We start from the raw sequence: 14706 nt of genomic DNA, 5'->3' as shown, positions 1-14706 counted from the left end.
TATTTGACTATCACGTTTTTATAATACATGGAATCTTTCATAATGAAATTAACCATCTTAATTGATTGTGGTAACCAGCATTTTGTGTTTATAATCAGTAAGTTCATTCTGTCTGAAACATGAGAATAATGGAACACTGGGCTGGAGCGATAGCACAGCAGGTAGGGCGTTCGCCTTACAAGCGGCCAACATGGCCGACCTGAGTTCGATTCCTCCGCCCCTCTCGGAGAGCCCGGCAAGCTACCGAGTGTATTCGCTATGCCAGACACAGTAACAACAAAGTCTCCAATGGAGACGTTACTGGGCCCGCTCGAGCAAATCGACGATCAACGGGAGGGCCTTTATTTTTTATTTATAATGGAACACTATGTTAAGGGCTGCTTGCCAGACAGGGTGAGGTCCCAGTTTTGCAGCAATTGACTTTATCAAATAGGCACCAAATATTTAGGCACTAAAGTACAATTAGCGTTCTGTTGATAATAGGCTATGGTGTATTTTCGTGGAGTGTAGCCAGTAGCTGTGGTAAAAGAATATGGAAATCAGACCTGCGGAATATAGTTGCCTGGCATGTACCCATCACATATCTCTTGTCCCATACTTAGGCTATACCAAAGCTAATGGTAGTTGAGTCAAGTTTATGTGCCAGGGATTCTGCACACACATTTTGCATCTCATATTCACACCTCTTGGTTTTTGTGTTATTTACTATACACATTTTACAGAATGAGAAGCAGCGGCTTATCGGAAGACCCTGAACTGACACCTAAGTTATTTGTCCAGGACTGCAGTGCAAAAGGGTCAGACCTCAGTGGTCTGGATCTAGTGCCAATACTCTCAGATGTTTGATTTGTTTTACTATTTCACCTTAAATCTGAAGCTTACTTTGGTGATTAAAGGCTAAGGATCTTACTAGTGAGAAATTCCGGTGAAATGTCTCCTTAAAAAAAAGGAATGTGTGGGGCTGGAGCGATAGCGCAGTGGGTAGGGCGTTTGCCTTGCACACAGCCAACATGGCCGACCCAGGTTCGATTCCCAGCATCCCATATGGTCCCCCGAGCACCGCCAGGAGTAATTCCTGAGTGCATGAGCCAGGAGTAACCCCTGAGCATCACCAGGTGTGACCCAAAAAGAAAAAAAAATAGAAATGTGGTTCTAACCTCTTAAATGACTTGAGATCCAGCTTGGGAAATTTTTATTACTTGGTGAATCCCCAGCTAGATGACTTTAAATTAAATAAGCCTTTAGTGTTGAATGAAACTAGCAGATTATTTCAGTTATTTGTTATTTTATAAAGCTAAATGACTTTGAAAATGAAGCATGTTTGGAAACTATTAATACAGAAGTGTTCCTGAATATACTATATGTACCAATTGTTGACAATTTAACCAGGCACTAATTTTACTTAAGGACTTTACAATTTATTAGGGTGAAAGGGGCTTTCCCCCCTTAATCTTAATACTCAAGATTGTTCAAAAATTTTTATTTATTTATTTTTTAACAGTTACAAAGCTTTCATGTTTGGGTCTCGGTCACCCATCCCTTCACCAGTGCACATTTTCCACCACCAAAACCCCAGTATAACCCCTATCCCAAGCCTTACCCCTGCCTGTGTGGCAGATAATTTCCTCATTACTCTCTCTCTACTTTGATTATATTAAATATTTTGACACCAGTCCCATCATTATTATTTGGAATTTCCCCCCAACACTCAGACCTGCCGAAAAGGCAATGTTAGATAATTTGTTTTGTACTGCTGGTTAGAATTATTGCAGCCATGTGGTCTTAGAATTCTAATTTTAATTTTAATAATTAGGGTCTGGAGAGATCTGTGCCAAGAGCTGCTCGAATATTCATGGTTTTTCATACTTGAGAAGATTTGAGGAATAAAATTGTTTAATTTTAACCGGTTTTGACACATTAGCTTTGAGGAACCCTGATAGGGAACTTACCTAATGGTTTAGTGAGTGGGTGGGTTTGAAGGCCAGAACCTGAACTAGATATGGAATTTGTTTTCAAATTGATATTTGTATTAGACATCTGTTCTAAACTATCCCAGACATAGGTAAAGGTAAGGTAAAGGCCCTCCCGTTGATCGTCGATTTGCTCGAGCGGGCCCAGTAACGTCTCCATTGGAGACTTTGTTGTTACTGTGTCTGGCATATCGAATACTCTCGGTAGCTTGCCGGGCTCTCCGAGAGGGGCGGAGGAATCGAACTCGGGTCGGCCATAAAGGGTTTTATCTTTTAGAGATGAGGCTGTGTATTGCAGTCACCGACAGTCTTGATTTAGGAAATCAGCATTCTAGTTGTAGCGCTGTTATGCTGTCAGATTGATACCTTTGACAGTGGCACACAATATGTTCATAAAATTGAGTTACTGATCTAGATGCTGAGTCTCATCTATTACTGAAAAAAATTTAATACCCCAAGGTTTTATTATTTATGTACCTATTAATATATACAGGTGATATGTCTAAATCAGAAATCAGAAAATTTCTTCTCAAGAACCACCTTGGTGGCTGGAGAGATAGCTCTTGGAGTCCATGCTTCAAATTAGCATGTAGGAGACTTGGATTGTTCCCAGGCAACATGTGTGGCCCCTGGGGCAATATTTTAAGGCCAAGAGTTAAAAAGAACCATTTTGGTACTACAAATGTTTCATAGAATAGAATGGGAAGGAGTGGAAGAAAGCAGGATCAGAAGCCCGACTAAGCCAATAAAAGACTGCAAAAGTTATACACATTTTCAATTTATGAACTTTTCACTATCTAGAAATTAGTAGAAACACTCATCAGGTTAAAGGTGTCTCTATCCAAGAAAAGCCGCTTTGTGATTAGAGGCTGCCATTTAGGTTTTGGCGTATTGCTGTTGATTGCTGTAGTGTGTATATAACTGGTGTGTTCAGAGATGGTGTGTGGATTGCTTGTCTCTATTTTAAAGCAGAATGCCAATGTGGAAGTGCTGATGAAAACAGTATATGAGAAACTGGGGAGAGGGCTCGACAGGCAGGGACATACACGCCTTGTATACTGGAAGCCTGGGCTCAGTCCCCAGCACAGCGTGGCCCCCTGCTTACCACCCTGGCTCCCCTCCCTGGGGGAAAAAAAAAAAAAAAAAAACGTTATATACTTGCAGTTGAAAGAAGGTGAAACTTTGTCATTGACTTATTCACCTTGGTCTTTGTTAGAGTATCATTTCATGTTTTGAACAAATAGTTTCAGAAGTCTTTTCTCTTTTGGGGCCACACCTAGCAATCCTGAGGTCTACTCTCTGGAGTTCTCAGAGAACTATGGGTATTGAGCATGTAAAGCCTGCACTCAGCTTGCTTGCTTCTCCCTTCCTCTCCTCTCCTCCCCTCCCTCCCTCCCTCGTCCCCTCCCAAGGGACCTTGTAGAGTCTGGGATCCAATCAAGGACCTCACACATAGAAGGCAAGTGCATTATCACACTTGACTCTGGCTGTATTTTCGTATTGTGATTTTTTTCAAATTTAGAATAATAGTTTCTTTTTTATCAAAACTACTGTGTTTCTAAATAATATATAAATACTTTTGGCATCCAGAATATATTATTATTAGGGGCTGGAGCGATAGCTCAGCGGGGAGGGCATTTGCCTTGCACATGGTCAATCCGGGTTCCATCCTCGGCATCCCATATGGTCCCCTGAGCACCGCCAGGAGTGATTCCTGAGTACAGAGCCAGGAGTCAGCCCTGAGCATCGCCGGGTGTGACCCAAAAAGCAAAAATATATATGTAATTATTAATGTAATCCTTTTTTGTTTGGGGACTGTACGCTGAGGTGCTAATGTGCTCCTTCTCAGAAGGTTTTCAGGGGATTGCTTCTGTGGTGCTTGAGACCATGCTGTGCGTTTCTTTGTGTACACAGGTTTGGAAGGTACCGAAGAAATTTTAGACAATGGTCACTTACCCAAAGAAGTTGTGTACAGTGTGGGAGGTGGGGAGGAGGAGGAGGAGGAGGAGGAGCCGCCATTGATTAAAACATGGTGAGACTATGTGCTCTACCATTGAGCTATGTCCCTGGCCATAAGCAACATTCCCCCCACCCCCCAAGCTCCGCTTCAGATACAGTGCATTGCTCAAAAATTACTGTAATATGCTTACTTGATATTGAGCTCATTATTAAGAGGAGAGAGATAGAGAGAATGTGTAAACTGCTGATGTTGAACTCAAGAGAGTAGAAATATTACCCAGATTGAATTATTTCAAACCTTTTATTTTCCTTTCTCTTGGTGGCCTTTGTTGTTATGGTGACAGAGAACCACTTGCACTTGCTTGGAGATTGCACACTATTAGGCTGCCAGTTTTCTGTGATTAGTGGAGGCACTGGAACTGTGCTTGGTGAATGTGCAAGGCACCAGGGATTGAACTCATGGCTTCATGCTTGCAGTGCAGATGCTTTTAGCCATGGAACCACCTCTGGGTGTGTCTGTTTTATTTTTTAAATAAAGGTGATGATGACTAGACGCTCCCTAGGGATCACGTAATTGGTTGCACTGTGCCAGAAATCAGATAGTTGTGGCTGTGGTATGAGATTTGCTTTGTCAGCAGTGTTAGGGGTTGGACTTATGAGCCAAAAGCCACAGGCAGGTGCTCTGCTGTGGAGGACCTCCCTGGGCCCAGGGTTGAATCCTTTTTAGGAGGGAGCAGGACCACTCTTGGCAATTCTCAACCAACCAGGCCTGAGAAATCTATGCCAGGGCCAGAGGATTTGATGGTACTCTAACCCTGAAGTGCTCAGGAGCCTCTAGGGCAGTGACGCTGGAGGGGCACACTTGTGGTGGCAAGGATCAGATGAGGGCCCAGGTATACATGGCATGCACCCTAACCTGTCTACACATCCCAGGCCTCGGACTACTGATTCTGGTTTTTTTTGTTTTTTTTTTTTTTTTTTTGCTTTTTGGGTCACACCTGGCAATGCACAGGGCTTACTCCTGGTGTATCTCATGCACTCAGGAATTACTCCTGGTGGTGCTCAGGAGACCATATGGGATGCTGGGAATCGAACCCGGGTCAGCCGCGTGCAAGGCAAACACCCTACTCGCTGTGCTATCGCTCCAGCCCCATTCGAACTTATTTTTTATTTTTTTTTGCTTTTTTGGGTCACACCCAACGATGCTCAGGGTTACTCCTGGCTCTGCATTCAGGAATTATTTCTGGCGGTGCTTGGGGGAACCATGTGGGATGCTGGGGCTCGAACCGGGGTCGGCCGCATGCAAGGCAAATGCCCTACCCACTGTGCTATATTGCTCCAGGACTGATTCTCAACCCTAACTTTTTTTTTTTTTTATCAGTGAGGGATCCACAATCCTCTGTGGCAACTCCTCGAGCCCAGAATATGTAGGGAATTGACTTTACTGAAATTTGGAGATTGAGTATGTGATTTGGCTAGCACATACTCGCAAGATTTAGGTTTTCAAGAAAACTAACTCACAGTTTCAGTTTTCCTTCAAGAACTTGTCCCTTTAAAATGGTATCTGTAAAGATAGTCCAACAGATTGAGTACTCACTTTGTGTGCGGGAGGCTCAGGTTCAATGCCCTGCACCATAAGGGCACTAAAGCACTGCTGGGTGTGCCCCCCCCACCCTCCAGTTCCCTACTTAAAATGGTAACTATTATTTCAGAGAACTACATGTTATGTAATATGGTCATTTACTGTTTGAAAAGTTAGGGGACCAGAGTGACAGTAAAGTGGGTCGGGTGTTTGTTTGCCTTACTTACACACAGTGGACCTGAGTTCAGTTGCTGGCATCCTATATGCTGAGCTCTACATGACTGCTCCCTGAGCATACAGTCAGTAGTAAGCCCTGAGCACTGCCAGATGTGACTCACAAAACAAAATGAAACGTTAAAAAAACATTTTTGTGGTTCAGGAGTAGAACCCAGGGCCTCCCACATGCAAGGTCCTCTCTCTGCCTGCCATGAAGCTTCATCCCCTTCATCCCTGACCTTTTTTATTTTTTTTTTTTTGTTACTTTTTGGATCACACCCGGCGATGCACAGGGGTTATTCCTGGCTCTGCACTCAGGAACTACTCCTGGCAGTGCTCAGGGGACCATATGGGATGCTGGGAATTGAACCCTGATCGGCCACGTGCAAGGCAAATGCCCTACCCGCTGTGCTATCTATTGCTCCAGCCCCCCATCCCTGACCTTTAATATAGTTGTTTTTTATATCTTTTTCTCTTCATGCCACATTGGGGGTTATAATCAAATATTGCAGTAAGCAATGAAACTGTGTGTGTTTGGAGCCATACCTGGCTGTGCTCAGGGCTTACTCCTGGCCCTGTGCTGTACTCAGGGATAGCTCTGAGCAAGAGCAGGGGGCCAAATGTGGTGCTGGGAATCAAACCTAGGCCATCTGTGTGCAAGGCAAGTGTCTATCCAACCGTACTGTCGCTATGGCACCTTTACTCTTAACGCAGTATTCAAGAAACTTTTGAAAAAGTTCCCTTCTTTCTGTCTGTTAATGGTGATTTTTCTTTTAATAAGCAAACATCTTTGGTAGGCACTTTTTAAACATCTCTCCTTTGACTGTGAAATCGTTTGCACTCTTAAGTTGACTTTCTGTTTTTCTGCTGTTGTAAAATGCAGTTCTTTGCATGTTCTAATTTGCCATGACGTGGTCAAGTGCCGTTTCCTTCCTGTTGCTTGCAAGCCTGTGGTAGAGATAAGGATACATTTCAGTGCATTAAAAAGAAGCTACTGCAGACAGGGTAAAGCATTCTACTTATCAGAAACCTTTTTATTTTTATTTTTTTAAAGAACAAAGAGTGGGCTTTAATATCTGCTGCTTTTTAAAAGTTCTTAAAATAATGCTTAGTAAAATTTAAATGTATGAGATTATTCCTTTCTATCTATATATCTCCTAATAGGGACACTGTCTGATGTTTTTATTTTTATTTTTAATTACGAAATTCTCATGGAATTCTGAGTATATGATTTGCTGGATTAGTGAAAAGCAGAATATTGTCTATATGCCTTAATGTGAATACAAACCTAGTTGATTGCTGGGTGACTTTTTTTTTTTAATTTTTTTAACATTTAGTACTCTAAGGGCAAAAGAGAAGAACAGCTTTATTTTCTGTAATGAGAGGTTATCTGAACTAACAAGGATGAAGTCTACTGAGGAAATATGTCTTTTGTGGAAACCTGTGTTCTTTTAACTTTGTCATGTTAATTTTGATTGAAAACTGTCACAAAAATACTTTAGAAATGCTGTACTCAGTACTGTTATATTCTAGACTGCCATGATTGCTTTTCTCATAACTCAAACTTTTGCTTTTCAGGTTAAGAAGCCCTAGCGAAGAAAACTTTCAGAAGTGCCTTAGTTTGATTGCATAAAATTATCAGTGAACTGAGAAAATTTGAACCAGCTTTCCTAAGGATAACCTGGATATACAGTAGCTTCACAGACTTAACTGAAGATTTTTATCATTAGTCTCTGGACATTGTTGCCTGATACTTGAACGTATTTGGAATTTTTCTCATGTGGATCTAAGAGGAATGCTTTATTATGGCTGCTGTTGTGCAACAGAACGACCTGGTGTTTGAATTTGCTAGTAACGTCATGGAGGATGAACAACAGGTATGAGAATCAGAAATACCTTTATTTTGATAATGGTTTCTTCATTTGTATCAAAATAATTTACTTCAAAAGACAATAGTAGATAGTCTAAAATTTTGGAGGTGATGTTACATTTCAAATATTAGTTAATTCATTAAGAGTCTTATCCAGATCTTTGATGTGGTTAAAAGGGGATAAGCTTCTTTTTTTGTAAAGTGAAACTTCATAGTAAATACCTTTGGTAATTATTCCGGAGTGCTTTGAAAAGTTTTTGAGCACATTCCAACAAGGCATATGATTTTTTATATTGTTTTACAATAATTTTTGCAATTACTCAACTTTATGTGTTTGATTATTATTTATAATCCTGGGCTTTTTTTTTTAGAGACAATGAAAAAATGTTAGTCGTCACTTAGTCACATATTATTTCAGTGCAAAGCATGTGACTTTGAGGAAGTTACTTAACTTCTCTAGAAAAAAATTTCATCATCTGTTGTGTGAGAGGATTGAACTGAAGCATTTTTCTAAAGTTAGTTTTTATTGTTTTTTTTTTTTTGCACAAAATGCGAAAATTGCTTTTTTCTAAAGATCCAAGAGATACTGAGGGAAAGGTCTAAATTTATTCTAGTCCCTCTTCACTTTTAGGAGGAAGCTAGAGGCTTAGGGACTATGTAATTTAGCAGGTCATAATCAGAAAGAGTTTCTGCAGATAATAAAAATAAAATTGTTTCTTGCTTTTGGTAAGGCATGATAATTTCTGTGCTCTTTCAATTGTATTTTTAAGTAACAATAAAAAAGCTGTGTTCATAAAAGATGAGTGTTTTTTTTTAATTTTTATTAGTGAAACATCATGAGGTACAGTTGTAGACTTACAAATTTTTGTGCTTGGGTTTCAGTTATACAATGATCGAATACCCATCCCTCCACCAGTGCCCATTCTCCACCACCAGGATGGGAGATGCGTGCTGAGAGTAGACTATAGATGGAACATGATTGCCACTCAATACCTCTTTTGAAAACCACAGCACCCAAAAGGAGAGAGAGAACAAATGAGTGTTTTTTTTTTTAATTGGGGCCTCCCCAGTAGTTGCGAAGTGCAGGGGGTCCCGGGTAAGGGCCACCAGGCATGCTTGGGGAAGCCATGAGCTGCTGGGAATCAAATAAGGCACCTTTTGCATGCCCCTTGAGCTGTCTCCCCTGCCCCAAAAGATGAGAATTTGGATTAAGATATCTTAATCTCAAGATTAACATAGGCTAATAAGGAAAATGGTTTGAAAGACCACTTGATTTCTAAATCTAAAAATAGTAATATTTACATAGATTTACTCTAGAGACATTATTAAAGATATCTTAGGAGGAGTGAGTGTTTTGAAACAGATGTTTCTGTGTATGTTAAGGCATGAGAACAGTGTGTTTACTCTGCATCTCTCTCAGATGAAAGATTCAGACTTGATGCAGTGAGATTTGAGCTCAGGATGTGGCTACAGAGAACAGAGCTCTCAGCCACTCACTGCTGTGCTCTGGCACAATGATGTTGACATTCTTGACCATGAGAAATCCATTTTACATAATGGTGCAATAGTGATAGGTGTGTCTACATTACCTTAAAAGAAGTTATAGAGAGCAGTGCTTATCTTTGCTACATATGATGTATTTAGTCTATCTAGGAAAGGTTCCTAATGTCTTTGGGTGGGAGATGGTACCCTGAGTTTAGACTATACACAGAAATATTTTCTTGTATTTATTTTTCTCTAAAAAAAATGGATATGTTAGCTTAAAAGGTCTTTATAAATAACTTATTCAATGAGGCAGATACTTGAATTTCTTTTTCGGGACGGAGGGAAGGAGCTCCCAAGCAGTGCCCCATTGTACGTCTTCTCGAGACCCAGTTATCTCCACTTCACAATGATGAGGTTAAGTGACTTGCTACCACTCATAAACTTAATAGTGGAGCTGCAGTTTGAACCTAAACAGTTTGACTTCCACTGATGAACTACTCTTGCAAGGATGTACCGCAATCTTACTTACAATTACTATCAAAATGTTTGCAACAATTGGCCAGGTATAGTGTTCTTTAACCTGTAATCATGAGCATTGCAAACTCTACTGGTTGACATGGGTATAAATATATTTAGTAGAGTCAGTCTTACTAGCATGTATCTAACCTGTGGTTCTACTTCATTATTGTTAAATTTATTCTTAAGTAAAATTAATTTATTTTGGGGTTACTCAGGGGCTGTTTCTGGCTCTCTCAAGAAATAGGGAGTCTTAGGACTCCTGGAGGTGCTCAGGGGACCGTATGTAGTGCGGTGTATTTACTGCACAGGTATTGTTTTTGGAAGCCACAAGGTGTGTTTTGTGTTCATGAAACATACCAGTGATTGTTTAAGTCATCCCAGGGTAAACCAGAGAATTTGGTGGTCCCACTGGGGAGTGGGGGCAGGGGGTATAGGTGAGGGGTCCCTCAGAGACCCCAAGACAGGGGATATTCACACAGAGAGCCCAGGTTCCTTGTCAGTCACTCATGTTCATCTTATTGCATGGGTATTTTACACTCAAAATTTATATTCTCTTCCAAACCAAATAAAGTAGGTTACTCTTTTTGTTCTCAAGAAGAAATCACCTAGTTTTTTTAAAATTTGAAACTTCAGAAAAATTGTTAGATTAATTATACAGTATGTGTATATATAGCTCTGAATTTTAAGTTTGCTTGACTAAAAAAGTATTGATGGAGCAAAAAACAGAACAAAACAAATAACCTATTATAAAATAAATAACAGTGCTTTAAAAGTCTCTCTTCATCCTCATTCCCTGCTCCTATTCTCTCCAGAAATACCTGGATCAGGATCCTCCCCCCGCCCCCCCCCCCCCAGACAGAAGACTAATACATGTACAAAAAAGTTTACATTTAAAAGTTATTTTTTAAGATACAAAAGATGTTTAATTTTTTTTTGTGATTTGTTTTTACCTGGTATATTTCTCTACTTATATGAATTGGTTCGATACCACTGATTTTTCCACATTGATAAATGAGTAATTTAATTTACCAGTTTTTGATAAAGATAATTGGCTGTTACCAGTAAGTGCTTTTTTTAAAAAAAAGAAAAGTAATGACATTGCTGTGAATGCTTTCATTTGGGAGGCAGAAGACCTCACCATAGTGGTTAAATGCTCATGGGGCCAGAGAGATGCTACAGCAAGTCGGGCACCACCCTTGCCACACAAGTACCCAAGTTTTATCCTTAGCACCCCATATGGTCCTCTGAACCCCATCAGGAGTGATCCCTGAGTTCAGAGTCAGGAGTAAGCCCTAAGCACGACCAGGTGTGACCTAAAACTAAAAACAAACAAAAAAGCTCAGATGTGAGAATCAGAACACCTGGATTTACATCCTGCATCATTACTTAATATATTTGTAACTCTGGGCAAATAATAAAGGTTAAGACCTTTCTTTTTTTGGGGGGGGAGGGGGCCACACCCGGCGATGCACAGGGGTTACTCCTGGCTCTGCACTCAGGAATTACTCCTGGCGGTGCTCAGGGGACCATATGGGATGCTGGGAATCGAACCTGGGTCGGCCGCGTGCAAGGCAGACATCCTACCCGCTGTGCTATCGTTCCAGCCCAATTAAGACATTTCTAAGCCTCAGCTTCTTTATATGAAAATGAGAATGTAATAGCATTCTGTATTTTAGGGTTGTCATTAGGTTAAATGAGTTTGCGTATTGAAATGCCTATTGGAATATAGATAGTAATTTAGCACTGTCATTTTGTTAATTGTATCTATATATATAGTGTATCTCTGTACATGTGTATGACTAGAACTATTAAATTTCTAAAAGCCAAATTACTGGGTTTACTAAAAGTAAAAATCATCACCAAATCATTCTTCAGAGAGACCATGTCCGTTTCCCCTACCACCAGCACTATCTTTTCCTCCCACCCCCTGCCTGCTTCTATGGCATGTGCTTTTCTTCTCTCTCTCTCTCTCTCTCTCTCTCCTTTTGGGCACCGTGGTTTGCAATTATAATTGAAATTATTAACAGTATTGTTTCTAAATAAAAGTTGGGAGAAAAACAAAGATATCTGTAGACATTAGTTTTGAACTTGTTGATATATTCTGTTACATTTTACTGTTTCTGATTATGTCTCTCACATTGCTTTTTTAGTTTCATTTTATAAATTTGATATCTGATATGATTTTCTTCCCTCAAAAACTGAATAGATTTAAAAATAAATTTTAGAATTAGCTTTTCAGTTAAATTAAAAACGACTGGGATTTTAACTATTCAAATTTAAAAAGTATTTATATTTTAAAGTGATTGACTTTGTTTCATGATTCTTTATTGATTTGGTTGGCTCATTTTACAGTCAGTATTTAAAGCCACTAGACTTGAATATATTTCCTGCTTTCATTTATGGTCTTTAGTTATAAATGTAGTAGTCTAAAGAAACTGACATATTTTTCTGGTTGCTACCACTTTGATCATTTCCTTTTAATTGATTCATATTACTTGTAATCATTCTCCTGGGTAGGGATGGAGGTGGAAGCTGGAAAGAAATACCAGCTTTGTTGGCACTGCCAAGTCATTTGGAAGTCTTTTCTTCCTGTCTCTTCCCAAACTGGGAATATTTGTAGGTAGGAATGAGGTATATCTGGGCTGGAGAGAGAGCAGTGGCCAGGCCAGTGTTCAGGAGACAATATGTGATTTTAGGGATCAGCCCTATGCAAGAAATAACAATTTTTGTGTTTCTTTTTTGACAAACTACTGAGGGAATCACCACTACTCAGAGGATGGAACCTTTGACCACATTCTGACTTTGAGAAAACTTAACCATAGAAGAATTTCAGTTATTTCTTGACTTTATGTGACAAATGTGCTCCTGCTTGTCGTTTTCTTCCTGTTTTCCTTCCTTCATTCCCCCTTCCTTTCCCTTGCTCCTATTGGGGAAAGGAAGCATAGAGCCCAGTAGCTCCTGTTTGCAAAGAGTGCATTCTGCTATTGACTTATATTCTCAACTAATTAAAATTAAACATTCTGTTGGAATTCTTTTGACTATATCATCAACCTAATTACCTAATAGTTAGAAGCTTTTAGGTGCTGGGGAGATAGTAGAGATAGTACAGCAGGGTAGCACCCTTGCCTTGCCTATAGCCCACCTGGGTTTAATCCCAGGCATCCCATATGGCTGCCAGGAGTGATCCTTGAGTACTAAGCCAGGAGTAAGCTATGAGCATAACCAGGTGTGGCGAATCATAAAAAAAAAATTTGTGACAGAAAAGTTTCAGTATTTTACTCTTTCACTGCATTAATTTTGCCAATCTACTGTATGATTTTTTCCCCTCAAATTGTTTTATGCTTCCCATGTTTGATCTCCTGTGTTCCTACTTGTTATTTACTGATGTTCTAATCACCTTTCAAGATTTAAGGACCAGGCTTTTTAGAAACGTATGTTAAACTCATTCTTTGGGAATTTACAATTTCATCCTTTTTTTGGAGGGGGAAATGCTGTCTCTTATTTTCATTGTCACTTATTTGCCATGTTAAAATTTTATATATGCATTACTGATTTCTGTAGATCAGTACCAAGCCATTTGAAGAAGTTGCCTCCTCTGTATGCCTCACCCCACCCCCCACTGCAAGCATTTAGCATAAGTTAAGACATTTATTGACTGAATCCTGTTAAATTTTTCCTGAGCCAGAGAGAGAGATTTTTGGTTTTTCTTTGTTTTATTTTGGGGTGAGGGTACATCTTGTTATTTGGGCCACACCCAGCAGTTCTCAGAGGCTAGTCTCAGCTTAGTATTTGGGGATCATGCCAAGTGCTGCTCAGGGGACCTTGAACTCAAGAACTGTATCTCTAGCCCTGGGAGATGTATTTTGGTTTTGTGTGAACCACCTTGGAGGTGCTCAGCCACTGTTCGCTCAGGTTGCTCAGCATGTGGTGTTGGGAATCAAGCTGGTGTCACTCAAGTGCCCCAGCACCTGTTTTTGTCAGCCGAGGGCCTGGAGTGTGGCTTAGTGATAGAACTGCATATCTTGCATATAAATGTGAGGCCACCACCACATCAGAAGGGAGTGTTCCGGGGGGTGGGGGGGGGGGGAGAGAAGTGAGTGTTGGCCTTGAGGCATCAGCTGGGAAACCAGCTTCCCTCAGTTACCAGTTGTGTGACTTTAGGCAAGTCTACTCTCACTGCACTATTGGAATATAGTAATAACATTATAACATAAGGTAGTTTTATCTTGATGTAATTTGATCTGCTGTTGTTTAGTTTTTTTTGAGAGATGATTGATTTCCATTATTGTCTGTCATCAGCTAGTCTTTGTTACAGCTAAACTGTCTATATTCGGGAAAGCTATGTCTCATTTTTTTGAATGCTTTATACATAACATAAGATACTTGTCCATCTTTTTTAGCTCCAGTAATTGGCTTTTTAAGTTTTTTAGTTACATAGTACCTACATGTTTACAACATTTAGGAATCTGATAGTGACTTCTGTTGATAATTTTCTCTAGTTTGTTTGTAACTAAACATTTAACCATGATTAAAATTTACTCCCCCTCCCCCCAAAGCACCCGTTGTTTTTTGGTTGGTTTGTTTTTGGACCATACCTGGCTATGCTTGGGGATTGACCTGGCAGTACCTGGGAGACAAGTAGTTCTAGGGATCCATCTTGCGCCTCCTGAATGACAACACCTGTATTTATTTTATTTTTTAACTCTTTACACTGCTTCTGTTTACGTTTAACAAGTGAGCCATACCACACGTTTTAAGACATTAAGATTAAGAAAACTGGGATTTTGCTGGAGTGTAGTGCTTGCCTTGCATGCAGGTAACCTGGGTTAGATCCCGGCCAGCCCATATTGTCCCCCTGGCTCATCGGGTGTGCCCCCTGGAAAAATAAAGAAAAAAAGAAAAGGGAGATTGTAGTCAGTAACTTTTACTTTTTTGATTTTCATGGCCAGTTGTAATTTATCCTGACTTTAAAAGAAAAATATGAGCTGAGACTAAAAGAAGACTACTTACCATGAATGTCCTAAACAGGGATTAGATTTAGCTAAATAAACTCCACAGGGATTTACAACGGAATTTCAAACATTATCTTGGGGAAGTTTGGAGAA

General features: G+C 40.0%; 1 protein-coding gene across 3 annotated transcripts in view; it reads left to right on the top strand.

The window, feature by feature from the left end:
- Nucleotides 1-14706, top strand: part of ELF1 (E74 like ETS transcription factor 1) — a 117901-nt gene that overhangs the window by 60976 nt on the left and 42219 nt on the right. For all 3 annotated transcript variants that reach the window (XM_056109782.1, XM_056109784.1, XM_056109783.1), the window contains exon 2: nucleotides 7306-7604. In XM_056109782.1, the coding sequence (XP_055965757.1) occupies nucleotides 7533-7604 (72 nt within the window). In that variant the 5' untranslated portion in view covers nucleotides 7306-7532. The remainder of the gene's footprint in view (nucleotides 1-7305; nucleotides 7605-14706) is intronic.

This window comes from Sorex fumeus, unplaced genomic scaffold (assembly GCF_029834395.1).
Source record: "Sorex fumeus unplaced genomic scaffold, SorFum_2.1 ptg000008l, whole genome shotgun sequence".
NCBI classification, from domain to species: Eukaryota; Metazoa; Chordata; class Mammalia; order Eulipotyphla; family Soricidae; genus Sorex; species Sorex fumeus.
Note: the sequence above shows the minus strand (reverse complement) of the source record. Positions and strands in the feature narration are given on the sequence as shown.